Source organism: Pagrus pagrus (genome assembly GCF_965226575.1).
Source record: "Pagrus pagrus genome assembly, chromosome: 18".
Lineage (NCBI taxonomy): Eukaryota > Metazoa > Chordata > Actinopteri > Spariformes > Sparidae > Pagrus > Pagrus pagrus.
In genome coordinates, this window is record NC_140202.1 from 15,876,566 (window position 1) to 15,893,499 (window position 16,934).

The window sequence follows — 16,934 nt, forward strand, 5'->3', positions numbered from 1 at the left end:
TCATACACAGGAAAGGTAAGAACTAGTCATTCAGTCCATATAAGGAGGCTGAGGAGCCATGTAACAAACAATGTTTATATGGAAATGATATACACTACAAAAACAACAACAAGGCAGTATTATTTATATTATTCAATAATACTATTTATTTATTTATTTATCAGAAGAGTATCACAAATAGGTCACTGTAGGAGCTAATTATCTCCAGTAGGTGGCAGTAATGACGCATTAAGGACGCCAGCTGCCATAAAACCACGAAGAAGAAGTAGAAGAAGCTAACGTGAGACTAGAGTCGAGTATCATTTAACCACAACCCTGGATGCCACAATAAACGGATATTTGTTTTCAAGTAAAGGGCGTCTTGGTAAGATTTGCGAAAATAATACTATTTGCTTAATAGCGTATCGACTGTCTCGTGATGTGCTGTATATATAGGCTAAAGATACGGTAGCTAGCGTCACCTAGCTGGCTAACTTAGCTAACAGTGCAGGGGCAGGGCAGTAAACAGTGAGCCAGTCTACCGTGGAGACAGACAATAACAGCTAGCTAATGGTGCGTCCCTCCTGCTAATAATTAACTACTTGCAGCTGCGTAGTTGACTAAAAAAGTCAAAGTTAAGCAGTGTGAGTCAGTCTCCAGTAGGTTAATTGTGGTAAACAGACAGTAGTTGAGAGTTGACGAAGTTGCGTGTGTAAACAACATCAATGCTAGGCTAGCTAGTTGTAACAAGTCATGAATATTGACAGTTTAGACTCCAAAATTATGATTATTTTTGTTTACTTTGACACTCTCCTTCATTACCTTGCTTTGAGCAATGGTGAAATACATCATTTAACATTACAGTAGCTCTGTGCGTCAGTCCAATCGGCTGCGTGGGTGTAAACAGGCCCGTTTATGTCAAGCTCAGTTCAATAAATAAATAACTTCATTATTGCCACCTAACTAACTTTAACTTTTGGAATTACTTATAAACGCAAACACTATCATCCTATTTGTAGGGATGTGCATTGGTAAATAAGGTCGACACAATGATAAAAGCACAAATCTGTATAATAATCTGTGCAGTTTGCTCAACAACAAAGTATTTTAAAGTAGCCCTTTCAGTTAAAGCTTAACTGATAACTTATCAACTATTGTATTAGTTACCATCTATTTTAATAATAGATTAACCGGTTTGAGTAATTCTTTAAAGAACAAAAAGGTCCAAATTTTCTGATTCCAGCTTTTTAAATGTGAATATTTTCTGGTTTCTTTACTCATCTATGCAAGTAAACTGAATATCTTTGGGCTGTGGAAACTGACCGACATTTTCTACCATTTTCTGACATATTTTAGTCCAGACAACAGATAATCGATTAGCCAAGAAAGCAATCATCAATTTGATCATAATAATAACTATTTTAAGGAGGGAAGTATGTATAGCAGGGCTGCTGTGACACCTTTTTTAACGTGAAACTGGTGTTTCTGATTTTCTTGCCTTAAGTATAGAGTAGACTGATCCGGGAGATTGCAGTTACCTACGGACCAGTCGTTATCTCTAAGTTAATTGTTGATAATTTATGTGAGCACAGATTAAATAGTAATTCAGTCTGTGAAATGTCCTCTGCCACCAACTGAGCTGAACAATTCCCTGCAATCAAGAACTTTAACTGGCTGAGTAGGATGGAAACAAACCAAGTAATAGAGTGTAAATATTACACAAGCAACTTTATAGTTAAAAGTTAACTGTGTCTCTTCACTTTTAAGTCTCACTGGGTTCTAATTAACCTATATTCTAGTCTTTGCTTTCACATACCTTTTATTTAAAGGGAAAAGTACATTGATCTCCATCAAAGCCTTGCTAGGCTTTGCTCTTTTCAAGTGTTTTATTCTCGTCAGTTACTTTTCAACTCTTAACACTCCTTTTTTTTCTTTCAGAAGAGACCAGCATGAGCACTTTTAATAGCCTCAACCGGCACAGGACATCAGCATTCACCAGGGTAACACACCTGGGAGCGTCCAAGTCTGACCTCGAGAGAGATTCAGGCTTCTCAGGTTTGATTCAATTACGTTGCCCTTTCCTTAAAGCTGCTGTAGATGATATTTATGGTATCCCTGCCCACCTCATCCAACCAGGACAGAAAACTCCATAAAGAGGCTGTCCTCTCTGCTTGTGTGGAGATGACCACTGCATGTTCATGTGGTGACGTAGAGAGGAGAGAGGGGATTGGTAACTGCAAAACGGACAGGAAGTTAGCTAAAACAACGACAACACTTACAGCAGCTTTAAATACTTTATGTTTATCCCAGTGTATGTTTTATGTTAACACAGGTGTATTGCCAGTGTGGCACCTGTTGTGATTGGGTGTATGCGTATATTCATGATTAGAAGAAACGACCAAGTCCAAAAACAAGGTCAACCCTAATCAAATGTAGAGATCTAGGTCACATTTTCTATGTAGGTTATCTTCTACTGGGTCAATTCTCCTTATGACTTGTATTTACAATCTGAAGGCTGACCTGGATTTAGATTAGCCCTCCTCATCATGTTGATGGTATCCTATTCCAGATGCTTAACTACATCTGCTACTGTTGTCATAGTACTAATGTTCTGCCTCAGGTTCACAATAGAAAGGTTGATGTGTTGCTTTAGAGCATAATGAGACCCTTATACTTGTCCTCTTCTCCTCAGATGCCAGCTCTGAGTACCTCAGCACAGTCGATCTGACTGACTCCGAAGATGCAGGAAGGAACGGGTCGATTGTCGGCCAGGACCCGGCTGGTCCGCAAGTGGCTGTGATGGGAGGGTCATACCCAGGACTGTCTCCAATGATCATCATGAACAACTTTGTCTTAAAGCAGGTAAAGAACAGCAGCATGTGTGCCTCTGCCTCATGCTGTTTATTTCTTTATGCATGTCTGACATTTGGGGATTTTTTTCTCTGAAATTTGATTTAAACCAGGGAGAGCAGTTGAACGTGTTGCATCACAGCAAGTTGCATCTTCCTCAAATGCACTCAAACATAATATTATTTCTTTTTTCTTTAGCCGACCCAGATGGCTCCAGCAGAGAAACAGTGGGGCTTTCCTTCCCCCTTAGAAGTGATGCCTCAGTCACAGGTGGTTCTTCTTCAGCCCATGGTATCAAATAGCAGCAGCAGCAGCTCTCCAAAGACAGGCTCTGACAATATCCGACAATCAAAAAGCTACATGCCCATCCTCAAGTCCTATCCCAAAATCGCCCCACACCCTGCTGACACTCCCACTAAAAGGGTGGGATCCTCCAAGGTGAGGACGAGTTCCACATCAAGATATGACCAGCGGCAGAGGAGGCACCACCGCGGCCACCGGCTCTATGGCTCCCCCAGCCCACAGCCAGCGCTGCAGACTCCAATCAAACCCATCTCCAACTTTGAAGCAGCAAACAACCAGTCACCGGCAGCTGAGAGTCAGGAGCAGCTGAGTGACAAGTCTCTCTCCCCGCTGGCAGGGAGCAGCTCTCTGCTGCCCTACACAGATGAATTCAGGACTGAGATTGACAGCGACAGGATGGATGCTGAAAAGTACCAGGATCCTTCCTCCATGGACAGTGACAAACAGAAACGCTTCAGCAATACCTACAACATTCTCAACAAATCTGGCCTGCTGGGGATCACCATGCGCACGGATCAGCTGATCAAGGAGAATAAGCGCACGCAAGGCCAGCTGCAGCAGCTTCAGGAGCAGACGGCTCTGCTGCTGGAGGCTCTGAGCAGCGGTGACCCGCAGCTCTGGTCTAAACTGCAGCTCTCTCTGCAGTACGCAGACAAGGAACAATCGGGAGCTAAAGCGCAAATAATCCTGGAGTGATGCAGTATATTGATGGACATGACCAGCAGTTCTCAATCAGAGCTTCTCAAGGTGATTAATTGAATGTGAAAACGTATATCACAAAATCTTTACAGGAAAAGCTTTAGTCATTGCAGCATCTAGCGTTACAACTTAAAGAATAACCTATAACGAAACTGCGTATACTTTTGTCAGGAGAGTACAGAAAATCTTAAATTTGCAGGCTGCAGAGCGAGAAACATTTAGAACTGCTGGTCTAACATGAAGCTGAAGCACATCCACTAATTTGAAGTGGGAGTTAAGAAGCATGCTTACATTTCAAACCCTTGCCTATAATGAAATTTCTTGCCTCTCCTGCATCGAAATGGCAAGTATCACTTGCAATAGGGCTATGGCTTCTATATATTGAACTCCTGATTGCATAAAACGCATGCCTTACAGAACATGTGAGGCCACATGGGGTTAATCCTTTATACATGCCTTGAATGTGATGGCTTTAGAGTGAAATATAAGCATCATCTTTACTTTTTCAAATAGAAAACCTAAAGCACCTTTTCAAATAGGACAAAGTCTAATTATTTTGTTTACTTTATTTTTAAATTGGATGGTAAATGAAACTTAAGCACAAGCCTCCTTTGTGAGGAAGTGTACATACTAACAGCTTATATTCTCAAGGGTGGCTCACAGTGAGAGCCCAGAGGGATGGCAAAATCATAACTTTGTTTATATTTTTAATAATTTTGTTACTTGGTGTCAGTATTATTTATTCAAAGTTATGTTTCTGACCAACACTAAAGCTGTGTGAATAACATAAACAAACAAAGCACATTTCGACACGGTTGCCTGTTCTCTGGTGAAGCAAGCTCCTTTTTTCAAAACATACCTTAAAGATTTTTGTAGGAATTTGCAAAAAGCATAAACTGTAGCAAGTCGAGTGCTGTAGCCACATAATATTTTTTCGCATTTTTTGTTGCCATGTTCATTCCTGCTGCTTAAGCTTAGTGTGACGTGTATTTATTGAAACCTCAAGACAAAGAAAATGACAGCTCAGTAGGTTCTTTAAGGTTCATATTACAGACTCTTGCACTTTAGTTTTAAGATTACTGACAACATTTTTAGAAAAATGTTACAACTTGTATCCCTAAATGAGCATCGTGTCTTGATAAAACAATGTGAATATAAATGTTTATCTGGATGCCTGTGCCTTTTTGAATATGTTAATGTTTGTATTTCATATCAATGCTTGAGCAGCTTAGCTTGTAAACTTCATGTGGAAGGAGTTTGAATGTACTTTAAGGTCTCCAAAGAATTAATATTCTTCGAATCAAAACAAACCGTGCCCTGATTAGGAAATACATCCAGAGTTGTAGAGAGAATAGCATGAAGACAAGTTAAAACATAAAACAGTTCAGTTTAAGATGTTAAGTTAAAGTTAATTGCTGTCTTATTTATTTTAGCGTCAGAGCCGCACTGTTGCAACATTTTCTATTCATGCATAGTTTTAAAACTAAGACATAAAGGAGGCAGTTTTGGTTATAAAGGGCAGAAGGAGGGTTACAAAAATAATTTTAAGATCAGTTTTAAGAGATTGTTTTTTCTTGTTGTTGTGAAATGTGCTTTCTGTATCGTTTCTTTAGCAAAAGTCACTTTGACTAACAATGAACTGTCATAAAAACTGTTTGAAGATCACTTCCTTTCAGTCGTTTATTTCACTTTATCAGTCAATCAATCAAACTTTATTTATAAAGCAACCTTCAGTGCAGTTGAAATGTGATTACAGTGCTTTACAAGTGATAGACAAAATGTAGGACAGAAATGAAATGGATTTAGAGACTAATGCACACAAGAAACCAAACCAGCCCCCAGAAAATAAAATAATAAAAGTTAAATAACAAGCATTCAAAAATAATGATAGAGTAAAATTATTATTATTTTTTGCAGATGGTCTTTTACCAAAATGTCACAAAAATAAGTATTTTTTCAAGTTAGACGTGTGTAGGAGTTTGCTCCACATAATTTGTCTAACATTTTATTTCTTTTAAATGGTTTGATAAAATAAAATGGAGCTCGGTAAACTTTGTAGCTCAGAGTGTAATTATTAATAAGAAATAATAAGATACTTACATTGTGATTTGAACACTTTTATTGGTATAACAGGAATAGACAAAATAGCTCTAAAAAGTATATTTATTGAAGTCCAAAACATCTTTGATATGATGTTGACTATGTCGCAGCATAACAGTGAAAAGTCCCTACTATTGTCATACAGAGCGCCCTATCATTAGCAGTATAGTCGATATCTCATCTTTGGGGTCAACTGTAAGCATGAGTTTATGGCACATTGTGAATAATACCCTGGATAATAATAATCATCTTCCCATTTCCCCACCCGTTCCTAAAAAGGAGCATGTTACTTCGCCTTCATCAAAGTGTCATGAGTCACATTCACTTGAGTAGAAAACATCAGGCTTAACATGGGACAGCTTATTGTCAGAGCGGTGTCGTCAAGCCTGGCAGTTTACGCTGTAGACACATATTATGGTTCCCTTGTCTGCTAGCCCTTAACGTCAGAGTATATTATTGTTGTAAAAACTACCACAAAGTTCCTGAATGTCACATCGTAGCATCCTACAAGGAAGTGTGGAAGAATAACACTCTACTGGTAATCTCAGAGCGCGCGTGGCGCAGGCGTTGAATGGTAACACTTTATATAAGGGTACACATGCAGAAATGAAAACTCAGTCCTTTACCTCCATGTCGATGGAAAGTCAAGTTTCTCAGCTTGTTTATTCAGTTATGGAAAAGATAAATTATTATTACCTCATTAATATTGTAAATAACACAGTTCTGAGTTTGAATTTCTCCTCCAAAACTACATAGTGCCCCTTTAATAATACTTAATAAATTTGATCTTCCCATTTGCTAGTTTTTGCTAATCTTCCATGTTAATGGTGTCAAAAAAACCTCTAAATGAAGTTGTTCAGACTCAGAATATGATCTCCATCCTAAAGAGAGGTGTTGCTCATAACTAATGCACTAATATAACCTGTGAGGGTTAATAAACTACTAACTTTAGAATGGGGAACATATTCTTAATCAGAAATACCTTATGAAGGTCATACTGAGCAACACCTTCCTTACTTACTCTCAACAAGCAGTAATTAGGGGGTTATTGAAGGAAAACTCCTGATTAATGGCCTAGTAGTTGTAGAATATGGTCATGCAGAATAGGCGTTAGTAAAAGCTCAACAGTTATTGATAAAGTGGCAATGTGCTACCAATATATAACTATTAATGGTAAGTATGTGCACCCTAATTTAAAGTATTACCGTTCAAAAAAATAGCATAATAAAAAACTGCGTAGCTGTGATTGCATGCACTTATGCAAAGCCATTTTTATAATCTGATGCATGTGGTAGTGCACGTTAAACTGCAGGATGTCCTAAATCATTGGTTCTCAACCTGAGGGTCGGGACCCCTGCGGGTGGTCGCAAGATAATTTCCAAGGATCGTGAGACACTTTTCAGATCGGGGAATGGTTTTTACTAGCATTGCCTGTACCAGTGATATAATTTGACTTAAAATATTATTTAGTGTGTTTGTGAGAGAGTGTGTTCACACGGTTCTGATTGGACACACACACACACACACAAAACCCTCTATTTTTATTTTGGCACTTTCAGGATGGTGTGAGATAAAAGTCCCAGTGCTGGAGCGAGGTCAAAAACCCAACCTGATTTTTCTTTTGGGTCGCGACTTGAAAAGGCTGAGAACCACTGTCCTAAACAACCAACTTATAAGTCTTAATATTGCCTTGTCAAAAGCTACTTACCTAACACACTTACACTATGCACTTATTCAAAAGTTTCACACTGATATATGGCTCCTGTCCTTAAAGGAATGTGTGCTAACGGCTAACTATTTCATGGACTACTTTAAAGGTCAAGCATCCATTAAGTATTTAAAATCAATCACCACATGGATCCCAAGATAGCGTTTTCTACAACTCGTAACCTATTTAGAGCCATCGATACAGTTATCGCTCAGTCCTGTTTATGTGCATCTGTGTCATCAGAGCACGTATCCACAGTCTGCACAGGCAGAATAAGGCCAAGGATCCAGCGGGTACCAAAAACGTCCTTGAGGTTGGTTTTCCAGGGGCTGCGGTTCTCCACAAGCTGCCCCCTCTGCATCTGACACCAGGTCTGTCCCCGGGCCACCAGCAACACCTGCTGGCAACAGAAACCTGCACACACCAGGCCGATACCGAGCCACACGTACAGCATCAGCACCAGGAACAACTGCAAGCCTGAGATTGTTCCTGTGGGGAGACAAAGAGGAGGGAAAGTTTAAATCTCACGACATGTATTTTCTTTAATCGGCTTGAACTGGAAGAGCTGAACAACTCACCCATGAAGAAGTAACCAGTGGAGAGGGGGAGGAGAGTGAGGAAGGTCAGCGGGTTCTCAAAGGAGATGGAGTACTCCACTGTTAGAAAGGCCACACCGAGAACCAAGGAGTACAAACAGGTGCATGACGTGTAGATGCAGAACATGATGAAGTAGCGCATGTTTTTGTTGCCAATGCAGTTCCCTGTGAAAAAGCAGTGGTGGTCCCTCTTGAGAATGACTTTCTTACACAGTTTGCAGAAATGCCGGCCGTTCAGGAGGTAGTGCGCGTCCACTTTGTCCGAGCAGTGCGGCGAACACACTGGAACCGCTGTCTCGTTGGCGCTCTCAGCAGGATACTTAATAGTCATTATGTAATTTCCCAGCGCGTTGAACATCAGGAAAAGGAAAACAACGGTGTGAAGAGTCGTAGACCCGCTCAGCGATGTGTCAGGGTTTGGGAAGATAGTTGGGATGAAGAAGCAGAAGTGCAAGATGAAGGTGACTGCTGTAGCCATGAAGAAGTATGCAGGTGCTACAGCATTGAGAAGTCTCAGTTTTAACATCCTGGTGAACATGTCTGCGTGAGAGGGAAGACACAGTGAGCAGAGTGTTACTGTCAGAGGAGAGGAGTGATGATGAAGCAATTTGACACAAAATAAATCTCCTTTTTAAAGGTTTACTATGAAGAAGTGAGAGGTTGGAGGTCAGCAGAATAAAATGCTGGCATTGTACTTTCGTGCAAACCACAGGTAAGCTAACGGCCGATCCCAATAACCCCCTTGCCCCATACCGCTGAGCCCTGAGCGATTCTTGTTGGGAGAGAAGGGTAAGGCAAAATGTCACGGCTACATGGCCCTCCAAACAGAGGTTCTTCAGAGGCCATGTGTATTTTAAGATAAATGGCAATGGCATTGCAATAATCAGAATTGCTACAGTAACCCAAGAGAAATCCCCACAGCTGAAGACGCCATATTGGAAATGGCCATTTTACAACTGTTCAGAAGGGCAAGAGGGCTCGGAAATGAGAGGTAGGGTGAAAATCTGTATGTTTGAGTTTTCCAAATGTTTTTTTTATCTGCCAAGTGAGGGACCAATGTTCGAGACAGCATCTCAACACTTGCAGAACCACAGGATATGTTTTTAAACAAGTCTCTCAAGTTTCCAAGTTTCCAGCAGAAATGTTCCTGGTGACAGAGCCAGGTAGGCCTAAACATGATCTTTTCCTAACCCTAACCGATTGGTCATCCAACAGTAAATAATTCCCAAATATTATGTTTATCAGAATATCCTCTGATTACTTACAGATCAGATTCAAATATATTTGCAAATTCAGTATTTCATTTTATTTAAATCATGATAAAGCATTTGTTTAACCAAAAATACCCTTCTGTTTTCATTCCTTTAAGGGTCATTGTAACTAATAATGACAATAGTAACTGTGGAATACCCTGTACCATGAACCCATGATATTTTCTGAGATGGTTTTTTGTACCATGAAAATCTCATACCGTCACAATCCAAATATATACACCTATTTTGGTTCTATGTTCACTGTCACCTATCTTTTTCAGCTGTGTTTTCCTTGTCTGTTTCTGTCTTCCTGGTAATTGTCCTGTGTGTAAGCGCATTGAGAGCACACTCCTTCTACATACTCTGCCAATAAAATCTGATTCTAGGATTTAGTTTAGATCTATTCACATGAAGCATCGTGGTGAAAGTAACACAGCCTCTATTCGGCCAAAAGACATCATGACAGATGATGTGATCTCATTTAATAAAGAGTCTGCTGCAGACGAAAAACTAATTTCTTTGCAAACTAGGGTCTGGGGACTCCCAGGGGCCATTGAGAATACCAAGAATATCTCACCATGTTCACTGTGATCTCCTAACCTACAGCACTAACAGATGTGTCAATCACAGAGAATCAAACCAACATAAGAAGGAAGGAAGGAGCAGCCACAGATTAAACCTAAACCTGGCTCTTATGGCTTCTATATGACAGCACTGTGAATGCCCTAGATGACAGAAAGCATATGCATCTCAATCAAGGACTATCGCAGTTTCCTCTCCCTGTTCTCTCCAGGAAACAGATGAGACCGGTGCCAGCGATGGCGTCAGTCATTTAACTCCCATGACGACGCAATTAAAACAATTATGCAGTGAATCCGTCATGATCGCTGCCTACCTGCAGACGTCAGGGAGCGGAGGAGCTGTCCGTTCAGCACCGCGGAGCCTCGGCTCACAGCTCAGCACACTCATTCAGACGCACACAAGGTGTTGTGGAGCCACATCGACGTCTCTTCTCATTATCGGGGTGTCTGCTCCTTTGTCTACCGCCGCCTGTTGGTCTGGATGCGTCTGTTTTTTCCTCCTGGTTTTATGTTTTATTTATTGTTTTACTCTAGCCGCCTTTGAATTTAATGTACAGCCCAATTTACTCACCCTTATAGGCAGACTGCATCCTCATAGAGTTATGTGGAGGGAAAGCTGCATTAATTGACGTTTCTTAGAATAAATATTTTCTTTAAAAATATTTAGACCCTTTACATGTGTCGTGCTCTTATTTTGTTATATTGGTATTCCAAAATAAGATAGCAATAACAGTGTAAAAACACTTGGACTTTGTGTCAAATAGAAGCAAAAAGTAGGCAACTTAAAGTAGATTATACTTTAAATAAATGTACATATGAACACTTTATATTGACTATCATCAATAAAAGGTTCATTTATAGTACATTAACCTGTAGTTTATAGTTATTTCACTGTTGTAAAATTGCAACTGATGTTTATAATACTTTGTAAATGGTTTATAAATACTGTGTAGTTCATCTATAAACATGATTTGGATGGCCATTAGGAAGTTACTTCTAATGTTTATAAACCTTTATAATTAATTCTAAGAAAAACAGGGCGGCATATCACCGGAGTCACTGCTAACTGTTGCTAACTGTAGCTGCCGTTAGCAAGTTAGCTTAGTTAGCCGTGCAGATAGCGGTCTGGACTGGGAGCTTGGAGCATCTGGGGAGTGTTGGTGTTTACACCACTGACACTGGAGCTTTAGACCATTTTGTATATTTTCAACTCAAATTCTAACATATTGCACCTTTAAGATAAATGGTTATACATAGTTTATAAAGCATTTCATTGTTTGTTGAAAGTGAAAACACTATCTGTCTAATTAACTATAAATGTATCATATATTAATGATTCTTATTATAAAGTGTTATCTATGCATAAATATACTGTTAAATTTGGTGGAGCTCATTTGAACTACACACTGTTGACAGTAGTTTAATCGATAAATATACATCATATCTTATAGACTCATCATGTATGAATACAAATGTAATATTCTAATTTGTAAAGCAAGTACTTTATAGTTCCCAGTGGAGGAAAAAAAGGCACATTTGCCTTTGAATTGTAGGGAAAGTATAAATTGGTAGGCCTGTGAAAAGGAAACATTTAAGTACTTTAATGTACTTGAGTGAATGAAAAGGTTGTTTTCCACCACTGATTGCTCATTATACCAATCAAGTGTTTATTAAGCAAAGGGAGAGAAAGAAAAAGATATACAATAACTCAGTTTAGTCTGTAGAAATTTGAAACAGTGCAAGAAAGGAAGTTTTCCAGTAGGTGGCAATACATCCTCACTGATGTTATTCTACAGGGCAGTCAGACTGGTGGTATAGATTTATTATATTTTGCTGTTTTTATAGGCGGAACAGATCCACATTTTGTTTAAGGTGTGGTATCTCATTGCTTGAACCATCCTGTTGATTTCTTTTCAGTTTTATAAAATATAGCCTAATTATAAGCCCCACCTGCAAAATGAGTCATTCTGATTTGGACAGCTGATCAGATATGTATACATGCTCGACCAATGATCGATTGATATCGTAAAAATGAGAGACACACACACACAAAAAAAAAGATCTGAGAGTTCAAACATTCCTCGTCGCTCCCTTAGCAGCCTTCAGGCAGGTGTTGAATTGTCAGACGGCCCCTGAGTAGGTGGGAGTTTCTCTTGTTTCTTGGTGTTGGAGAAAAACACACACACACACACACACACATACACAGCATCCCCCCCATCAGCAGCAGCAGACGCCAGCGACCAGGAAGCTTCTCCAAGGTGAGCGATGCGCATTTTAAACCTCGTGTGTCCGATTTGGTGATGTGAACGCGTGCCGGAGGGATTTGTTTATGGCGCAATCGTTTTTCATCAAGTTACAGAGCCGGAGGAAGGTGGGTGTGCAGACTGTCAGTGAGTGCTGCAGCGAGAGGGGGAGCACACAAATAATGTCTGTTTTTAGAGAGAGAGAAGCAGCTTTTCTTTCACTAATAAAAGCTCGATTTAAAAAAAAAAAAAAATGATGTCGTTTCAAACGCTTCCTGCATCGTGGCGCAGTGCTGTTATTGGTCGGGTGGGATGAGGATGTTTTCTGGCAACGTGTCAGACTATTACACCCCAAAACAGATACATCCCTCCTCCTCACTACAACACCTATTGTTCGTCATGGAGACTGCTGGCTGCTGGAGCTTTAATGAGCACTTTTAACTTGTAATTTGGATTTCCAATTGGGATTATACTAATAAATAAGGATTGTTTAGGTTTCCAGCCATGCTGTGATCATGCTGTCTTCTCTGTGCTGTAGCTTGTTGTTGTTCAGTCTGAACTCTGTGTGATTTACTACAGACACAAAGCCTTTATTGGTCAAGTAAGTAGTTTGACCTGTTGCTTATTCTGCTGTATGTTCAGGAGGTTTTAACAACCGTCTTACTGGCTCTGTTGCCCTCTCACATACCATTGTAAAAGGTAAACTGAGGTCATAGCTGTTTTTATACCATTCATGTTTTTGATTATGCACACATCTCTTTGGTTGAATCTTTTATTTGTAGGGTTGTAATTTTAAAATCAAGGGACACCATAGTATATTATATTAAGTCATACATCATGGTGTATTAATTCACAACTCGTGCCATTTGAGGTGGCCTTTGAAATGCCAGATTTATTTTTAGGATTTATTATTTATATATGCTGTCTGATATGCACAGACTTCTTCTCTTTAGAGATTATAATGCAGAAAAAGATGCTTGGGTAATGCTTGATTCTTAAATTCTCTGCAAAGTTTGCCATTTACTGCACTGATGTCATTTTATAAAAATAAGGTTATTGTGAAAGGAGCGATTTATAAGATATGGCCAAAATTTTAGCTTAAAACATTCAAAAAATGAACAGATCTTTATCCCCGGTCCATCCTGTGTGCTACTACCACTTTGTACCACAAGAGGCAATAGTCTGATAGTATAACCCATGTAGTTACATGTGGAAGATGCTTCGTTGTCTAAAAAGAAAAAAAAAATAAACTCACAAATGTCAAGAAAGGAAATAATTGTACCTATTTTCCTTACTAAACAGAAAAATACAACCGTACACCTTCTGAATTCAAGTTTCTCTCTTCATCAGACTAAGACGAGCTTAATTGCCTCATTAACTCATCGCGAAACACACTACATTCAAACTCAACAGAAATAAAATAAAACTCATCAAAACAGTCTTAGTATGCCTTCCCACAATCACCTCTGGTTTGGTGCCACATCACTGTGACTCGTCCGTGGATACATAGTCCAGGGCAGAGCCGCTGTAAATCACCTCCTTACTTTATCCCCAGTTGACTGAGCCCTGCCCGCTGTGACTCCGCAGGTCATCCGGGGTTGCGTTGTGGGCAGGCTGTAGTTAGCCAATATGGCAACTTAGCTCCACAGCTTAGTGAGCTACTTGCTAATTGTGGCTGGTCTCTACAGCTGAAGATAGCAACAGCAAAGAGCAGCAAGTCCAGCATAGTGAGCATGAGTAAACAGTTATGCTGCCCCCCATAGTTTTAGAGCTACCTTTGTATTTTTGCCAAATCTTACAAAGTACACCTTTAAACTCGGCCGGTATATCCACATTTTTTACTCCCCAATATCGGTATCATCATCAGTCCCACAAAATGAGTATCGGTCTGTCTCTGATTATGTAAGCTGAGGTCAAACACACACAGCTCATCGCATCTGATGATTAATGGCAGCGATGATGAAATTAGTGTTAATTAGAGAGGAGTTTATTCCAGCCTCCCCTTTATGGATTTAAATATGCTTTGAAGACGTAAGAAATTGCAAGAGGGATTTCAGTGAATGTCCTTAATTACTGTAAGAGTGTCGTGGCTTTAAACTCAAACTTTGGAGCCCACCAACCCCTGTAGGTTTGAAATGTCGCTGTAAAAAGTACGTTAAACTGGTCGCTGTTTGATGGAAGTGAAATGAATCCTACATGTCAACGGATGCTTTAGATTAAGTAAACAAACAAGCTAATAAACTCCCGCACAAAATTAAATGTATGTATTTTACAGGTAATTGATTTGTTCAGTCTGTGGCGTTAGTATACTGTGTTTTCATATGTAAATGCCCGTCACTTTAAAAATTGATCCGACACTGCAAAAGTAAGAGCACACGCAGTGAGTGACTGGAGAAAAGAGAGCAAATGAATGCTGGTCATCTTCAAGTATCACACAGACATTAATATTTCAGGAGACTCGTAGCTGAGATTGAAAAAGGAGCTTGCAGCAGGGAGAGGGATATACAGCATCAAACAGCTGCTGAACAGGCGGACAATAGAAAGTGGCATGTAAGCGTAAGCCTCTGTACATGGATCTACTTTATCCGCCTGGCTTCTTTCTATCTGTGTTTGTTTCAGCACCGCGAAGAGGTGGACAGCTCCAGCTGCACTGAATGATCAAACAGCAAAAACAGAAGAGTAGGTCCATGAAGTCCTTTCCATTATCGATTTGTTTTTCTCACGGTGCAGAGCATCAAAATGACTTCTGCTCTGCTTCACGTGGAAAAAGTTAAAGACGCAGACCAAACAGTATGCAGATGAAGAATGTCAATTACAGTAAAGTTTAAGCTCCAGGGATATCAAACATGAAACCTGAAGTGTGACTTTATATTTGACCTAGTTTGAAAATGACATTACGTTTCATCTTCTGGACTCAATGGATATCACAAAAAATTGTTTAGTGGTACAGTATTTTTATCCCGAAGTTTAAGATCATTCTTTAGATTGTTCCGTGCAGGCTCTCTTTCCAACTCCGTTCAGACTTTGGGAACAACAAATCGCAAAACGTCCAGAGAATGAAGATTGGGGTTTTCATATTTCAAGTTTGAAAGAGAAGATAAGTGAACAGGAAGTTTTCACCTATAACATACTAGTGACTGAAGTGGCATGCACCTACAGCACAAAAGAAACGTGCAAAGACATGTGAATACAATGTGTTGAGGCTGGTGATGGTATAAATTGTCGTAGCGCTCCGGGTGGATGTATTTGTTGTGCTGCCTTTAATCCAGTAATGAATGAGAGTTAGATCTCCATTTGAGCCCAGACTGAGAATCTGAGAGGAGCAGCCCACGCTGTTAACAGATTGCACACACTACTGTGTAGCACCACACACAAACACACACATCTTCCTGTGTACTTTCCCTCTCTGCCCACTCTGGTAGTGATGATGATGAGGGTGGTGGCGATGGCGGTGAGACGTGTGATGCAGGTGTGTGCAATACATCCAAGATTGCATCATATGTGAGATGTATTCCTGTGAGTCATCTCCCCAACCACATGTCACGGGCTGCTGGGTATGAATAAAATTGTCAGGAAACACGTTGGTGAAAGCCTCTCGACGGAAAATCGAACACAAACAGAATATCAGACTGAAGAAAGCAGCTTACGATATCACGGTTGGCTGTGAAACCTCCATTTGTATTCCACCTGCTTTATAGCCACAGCAGTTATGTACCATAGGCTCGGCTTTGTTCTTTTTAAGTCTTTGATGGTGAATTGACTCCCTGCTGTTTGAGATTCCTGCTATTCCACAGGGGTCCGTCACAGTGTTGCCGACGCATGCGGCATTGTCACTGATGTACGCAGATACTCGGCAGCAAAGAGCATGCTGCCATACGCTTCCTATAACACCAGGAAGAAGCGTCTGATCTTATCTGATCCTATCACTTGTCACACATTTTATCCTGCCTGTTGTGTGCGCACTGGAGGCCAGAAGTCCCATCTGATATATAAGCAGGACCTCTTTTTATACTTGTGGGTACATCAGATGTTGTGATGTGAGCAGACTTTGTCTCCTAGTGGTAATCCATTAAGTACAAATGACACATACTTCCCATTAGAGTTGAAATAAATTGTAAATTAACCCATTAGACTAATGACAGGAAGTGAATCCAATGGATCAGTTGTTCAGTTATTGTTTTGTTTAAGATCTCTCTCTGTGTTTGCACTTTTGTAGATGTGGGTGTGGAGGTAATTTTGACTCTGAGACTCAGGTTTTCTCACAGGCCCATCTTTAGGATTAGCTCCAGCAGATTTTGCAGTGTAATAGGCTGTGGGTGGAATCTTCCAGAAGCTCGGAGGTCTGCAGAGGAAACACAGATTAGACTGTTTCAGCATCCAGCACGCACACACATGCTGTAGTGAAGCCGTCACCGATGCCAGATTGGGTCTAATGAGGAATGGCTCAGTCCACACAGGAACAGCAGGGCAGACACTCAGCGTCCCCCCTGGGGCCCTACTGAGCATGTGCAGCCGGACAGGAAGCAGGTGTTTGGTTTGTCGAGCACGGCCCGTGTGTTCAGTCATCGCTCCGGTCATGCTACAGCTCATTCAGCCTTCAGAAAGAGGCTGGGCAGAGGAGG

The 16,934-nt window shown here is 40.4% G+C and overlaps 3 protein-coding genes across 6 annotated transcripts in view; 2 read left to right on the plus strand and 1 right to left on the minus strand.

The window, feature by feature from the left end:
* The first annotated feature begins 231 nt into the window (after nucleotides 1-231).
* On the plus strand, nucleotides 232-5,496 carry cipca (CLOCK-interacting pacemaker a). 2 transcript variants are annotated; one of them, XM_084381565.1, is made up of 4 exons: nucleotides 232-364; nucleotides 1,921-2,034; nucleotides 2,672-2,841; nucleotides 3,028-5,496. In XM_084381565.1, exons 2-4 carry the CDS (start codon nucleotides 1,929-1,931, stop codon nucleotides 3,826-3,828), a joined length of 1,077 nt encoding a protein of 358 aa, XP_084237691.1. In that variant the 5' UTR covers nucleotides 232-364; nucleotides 1,921-1,928; the 3' UTR covers nucleotides 3,829-5,496. The 2 variants fall into 2 exon arrangements, with proteins under 2 accessions (XP_084237691.1, XP_084237690.1); XM_084381564.1 differs by having other exon boundaries at nucleotides 233-364; nucleotides 1,918-2,034.
* A 1-nt stretch (nucleotide 5,497) lies between these two features.
* Nucleotides 5,498-10,490, minus strand: zdhhc22 (zDHHC palmitoyltransferase 22). The gene is made up of 3 exons (XM_084381569.1): nucleotides 10,384-10,490; nucleotides 8,218-8,775; nucleotides 5,498-8,128 (listed from the first exon to the last, which is right to left on the minus strand). The coding sequence occupies exons 2-3, from the start codon at nucleotides 8,771-8,773 to the stop codon at nucleotides 7,851-7,853; spliced, it is 834 nt and encodes a 277-aa protein (XP_084237695.1). The 5' UTR covers nucleotides 8,774-8,775; nucleotides 10,384-10,490; the 3' UTR covers nucleotides 5,498-7,850.
* A 1,761-nt stretch (nucleotides 10,491-12,251) lies between these two features.
* tmem63c (transmembrane protein 63C) overlaps nucleotides 12,252-16,934 on the plus strand; it is a 30,646-nt gene continuing 25,963 nt past the window's right edge. The window contains exons 1-2 of one of the 3 annotated variants that reach the window (XM_084381681.1): nucleotides 12,277-12,327; nucleotides 14,932-14,991. The gene's annotated coding sequence lies outside the window, so the exon portion shown is untranslated. Of the gene's footprint in view, nucleotides 12,328-12,353; nucleotides 12,441-14,931; nucleotides 14,992-16,934 lie in introns of those variants that run through there. The other 2 variants (XM_084381678.1, XM_084381680.1) reach the window with 2 other exon arrangements.